The following is a 4,382-nucleotide window of genomic DNA, read 5'->3' as shown; positions in this document are numbered from 1 at the left end:
TGGCCAGGGACTCCGGCGGCGCCAGCGCCCCCGGTGGCGGGGCCGGGCCTGAATGTCCCCGGCGGGTGAAGGGCCTGCAAGGCCGCGCCCCTCGCTATTTAGACCAAATAAGTCCAACGCTCTTGAGCCCAACTAAGTCCAACAGTGATTCACAGCAGCTGGTGTTCACTGAAGCGTTTTTAAGACAGCACGTAGGCCTTGTGTCAGTGTAATTTATGCTGAAACGTAAATAAAAGGTTTTTGTGAGATTGCAGTCTCAACCAACAATTTACACAGGAAGGCCTATTCTCTTTCAGAATTGGTTTTTACATCCCTGCCGGATGCAGGTGCTGTGTTTGATCTCGGGTCGCGTTGTGTGGGTGCAATGGCAGCTGGAAGTGCAGTGCCAGTGTCAGTATTTCAGTGTCATCACCAAAACCTGCATCAACGTGAAACCACCTACAGTTGCTACTTTCCGTCCCTACACTTTGGTGGGAGTGGGATGGTCACAGAATCACGGAATGGTTTGGGTTGGAAGGGACCTTGAAGACCATCCAGTGCCGCCCCCTGCCCTGGGCAGGGCCACCTCCCCCCAGCCCAGGTTGCCCCAAGCCCCGTCCAACCTGGCCTTGAACACCTCCAGGGATGGGGCAGCCACAGCTTCTCGGGGCAACCTGCCCCAGGGGATCACCACCCTCAGAGCGAAGAATTTCTTCCTAATATCTCATCTAAATCTCCCCTCTGTCAGTGTCAAAGCGTTCCCCCTCGTCCCACGGCTCCCCTCCCTGATCCAGAGTCCCTCCCCAGCTCTCCTGGAGCCCCTTTAGGCACTGGAAGGGGCTCTGAGCTCTCCCCTTTTTGGCCTTCTCTTCTCTGAACCCCCCCAACTCTCCCAGCCTGTCCTCCCAGCAGAGGGGCTCCAGCCCTCCCAGCATCTCCGGGGCCTCCTCTGGCCCCGCTCCACCAGGTCCATGTCTCTCCTGTGCTGAGGCCCCCGAGCTGGAGGCAGCACTGCAGGGGGGTCTCCCCAGAGCAGAGCAGAGCGCAGCAGAGGGGCACAATCCCCCCTCGCCCTGCTGGCCACGCTGCTGGGGATACAGCCCGGGATGCCGGGGGCTCGCTGGGCTGCTGGCGCACATTGCTGGTTCATGTGGGCTCACATATTCTGTGTCCCTGTTTCCGTCATTTGGTGACATCTCAGAGGCTGTCCCTGCCCCATGGCCTCCTCAGGGAGTGAGGACTCTTTGAGAGAGTAGCCCCCTTTTCATTGCAGGACCAAAGCTGCAGGTCAGTGGGTGTGGGGGTGATGTGGAAGCGTCCCTTCCCTCTGTGACATCAACCTGTGTCACAGAGCCCCCCCCATCAGAACCCCGCACCCCAGGCCCTCCCTTCACTTCCCTGCAACGCCTTGGCGAGCTCTCGGATCCAGGGGACACGAGAAGTCTCTCCTGTACCTCAGAGACGCAGAGGACGAAGGGAGGCGGTGGGACAGTGCAGAGCTGTTTGGTGAAGCACAGGCGAGCTCATCAGCGAGGGGGTGTTTCCCAGCAGGAGACATCAAAATCCCCCGTCAGCCCGGCGTGCTGACCCCAAGCAAGAACATGGCAAAACTGAAAGCGCTGGTCACCAACGTTGAGCTCTGCAGCACCATCACATTTCCTACCCTCAAGAAGCTTTCCGCCAACGGTAGGGCCTTTGGGAGCTCTCTGATGAGCGTCACTGCAGACAAGATGAGGGGCACAAATTGTGGGAAGTGGGGTTTGTCCATGCAGGGGAGGCCCCTAGGGACACCCTGCGCCCCACAGGGTCCAGTGCATGCAGCACCTTCTCTTGCCATGGTGGAAGTCCTGTGGATGGGTTTCCCTTGGCAGTGGGTCACACTCAGGGATCTGGCTCTGAAGGGAAAGATGTCCTGTTGGAAGAAGGCCCAAGGCCAGTCAAAGATTCGGCCTGTGTCACAGATGGGTTTATCCTGTGAAGACTGTTGAAGCACACTTGCATCCACCATCTCCTTGTCTACAGACGTGCTGACGGGACATGAGCTGGCTGACTTAGAGCTTGACGTGTCTTTTCCTTGTTTTCCAGATGTCATTACTATTTGGAGCAGTGTGTCTAAGCATGTTCGGCAACAGCTCCTGAAGGAAAAGGTGGGATCCTACCCTACCCCCTCCCCTCACCCAGATGGCTTCAGGGATTTTGGCACCCCTCTGCCAGCAAGTGCTGTTGTTCTTCCCAGAACTGCATTGTGATTTACAGATTTGCCAAAGACCAGTTTCTCTGTAAATGGAGACACATCAAATAAATACCTACATTAAAAAAACCCAAAAAAACCACAGTAAAATAAAATACATATTTTTTATATATGCAATGTATAAATACAGAAAAAAAAGTCTGGTTGAAGTGTGCAAAAGTGTTCTGGACCAGGAGTTGGCAGGACACAAGGAACCCCCTTGCAAGGTCTCACAAGTCCTCACTCTTTTTCAACCTACAAATGCTTGCCATTCTCTTCTTTTTTCCAGCCTCGGGCTGTCAGCATAACAGGACTGGGGACATTTCATATTAAAAAATGGCACTATTTTGAAAATGGCGAGGTGCTCACATTACAGGGACCTGTATTTTCGCTGTCTGAGACTGTTGCACAGACCCGTGAGCTGCAACATACTTCTGTACCCATTCCTGGTAAGAGAGCAATGAAATTCATTGTTTTCCTGTACATCCATATACTTGGAGTTTATGTTGGATGCTGTTTAGAAGTGATGATGGACATATCAGAGGCCTTCAGAAGGCCCTGAGAACAATCACTGTGGGAGGACACAAACAGCCCACCAAGTAGCAATGCCTGGACAGGGGCCATTTCTTTTGTCCTAGTCTTTATTAAGGCTGTAAAACGTTGTACCGTCTCTCCATGATCTGCTTTAGCCACATGGCTGCTTTGTGCCAGCCACATATGTGGCTTTGTAGAATGCCTGCTTGCTGGCTGACAGTCATTTATTAGAACTGTTTACCATTAAGGCGTTGAGATTATGCTGATGCTTTGTTCTTGCACCGCACCAGACCTTGTTGAGGCAAATGCCCACAGGCCCTTAGGGCTACTTTTATGCAGAGAAGTGGGTCAAAGTCAGCTGTAGACAACCTTGAATGTGAGATGGATATGACAGCTAGCACAGAAACCTGGCAATGGCCAGATCTGCTGCCATTTCAGACCATTGCGGCAATTGCTGTAACTGCAGTGTGCCATCATGGGGCCTGTGCAGCACTAAGTGGTGGTTTATTTGTGTTTATACCCAATTCTCCCCAGACCAGAAGTGCACTACATGTGGGCTCAGCTCCATGGCCCTGCACCCTCCTCTCTCCCCATGGGAACCAGCCCTATTCTTCCCACCTTGTCCTGCCCTCCTGCGTCATGTGGACACAGATGGCCGAGGTTCTTGGTTCCTCTTTCTGTTTAGGGAATCATGGCTGCGGCTCGGCACATCCATTAATGGAGTGATTTGACCTTTACTTGAAGAGGGGCCTACATCAGGCCCTTTAAGGAGCTGTACTGGGTGGTTAGACCAGAAAGTGCTATACCTTGGAGCTGCTGGCACTTTATCTGAGTCTGTCCAACTGCTGTCTGAGTTACAGTCTTCTTCCTCTTTTCCAGAAGAGATGAAGAAAGTGTCAGTGAGCTACAAGAGGATCCACTCGGATGTGCGCTATTCTGAGAGAGTCGTGCAGCACTGTATGCAGGAGACCCTGGACTTTTTCTACTACATCCTAAAAAAGAAGGAAGATGCAGACTTCGTTTTAAAGGATGTTGGCACTCTTGCTATCCGGGGAACAGAAGTGACAATGACATTTTGTGAGGACCTTTTACTAAGCCTCAACAAGTCTACACACATGGTAGAGAAGTTGCTCACTGTAAGTTTATTCTTTTTCCACTGTTACTTTCACTGGGTTTGACATTCCGTCAAAGGACTGGGGAACTGAGCCCTGCTGGCCAGCTGTAACCTGCTGGGTCACTTGGGCTAGGCATGGTCTGTAGCAGTGAACACTCGGTGTAGTTTCTTTCTTTTATTTGCTGTGGTTAAAGGGAAGGTACGCGGTACTACTTTTGCTGGGCAAGGAAAAACCCTGGATGGGCCTTGCCATAAATATGAAAAAGGCCAAAGCAATGGCAGGGGTGATGATGATCACTCCACATTCTGGACACGAGGCTGAGGTGCAGAGACACCACGGCCTTGCTGAGACCAGCCCCTCGTGGCTGCTGGCACCCTGTTGGTGCAGTTTTCCTGGTGTGACAGAAGAGGAGGAGACAATGGCTGGGCTCCTCCATGCTGCAGAGGCATGCAGTCTCATTGGAAGTCTTTGGAAAGACGCTGGGGATAAAACCAGAGTTGGAACCATTTGCTCTTGGTTCAGCA

At 52.4% G+C, this 4,382-nt stretch overlaps 1 protein-coding gene across 1 annotated transcript in view; it reads left to right on the top strand.

Moving 5' to 3' along the window:
• Window positions 1-1,580: 1,580 nt before the first annotated feature.
• The window catches only part of EFCAB12 (EF-hand calcium binding domain 12), an 11,862-nt gene continuing 9,060 nt past the window's right edge, over window positions 1,581-4,382 (top strand). The window contains exons 1-2 of the mRNA XM_009894011.1: window positions 1,581-1,665; window positions 3,623-3,879. Coding sequence (XP_009892313.1) covers window positions 1,581-1,665; window positions 3,623-3,879 — 342 coding nt within the window. The remainder of the gene's footprint in view (window positions 1,666-3,622; window positions 3,880-4,382) is intronic.

Source organism: Charadrius vociferus, unplaced genomic scaffold (assembly GCF_000708025.1).
Source record: "Charadrius vociferus isolate BGI_N301 unplaced genomic scaffold, ASM70802v2 scaffold900, whole genome shotgun sequence".
NCBI classification, from domain to species: domain Eukaryota; kingdom Metazoa; phylum Chordata; class Aves; order Charadriiformes; family Charadriidae; genus Charadrius; species Charadrius vociferus.
Note: the sequence above shows the minus strand (reverse complement) of the source record. Positions and strands in the feature narration are given on the sequence as shown.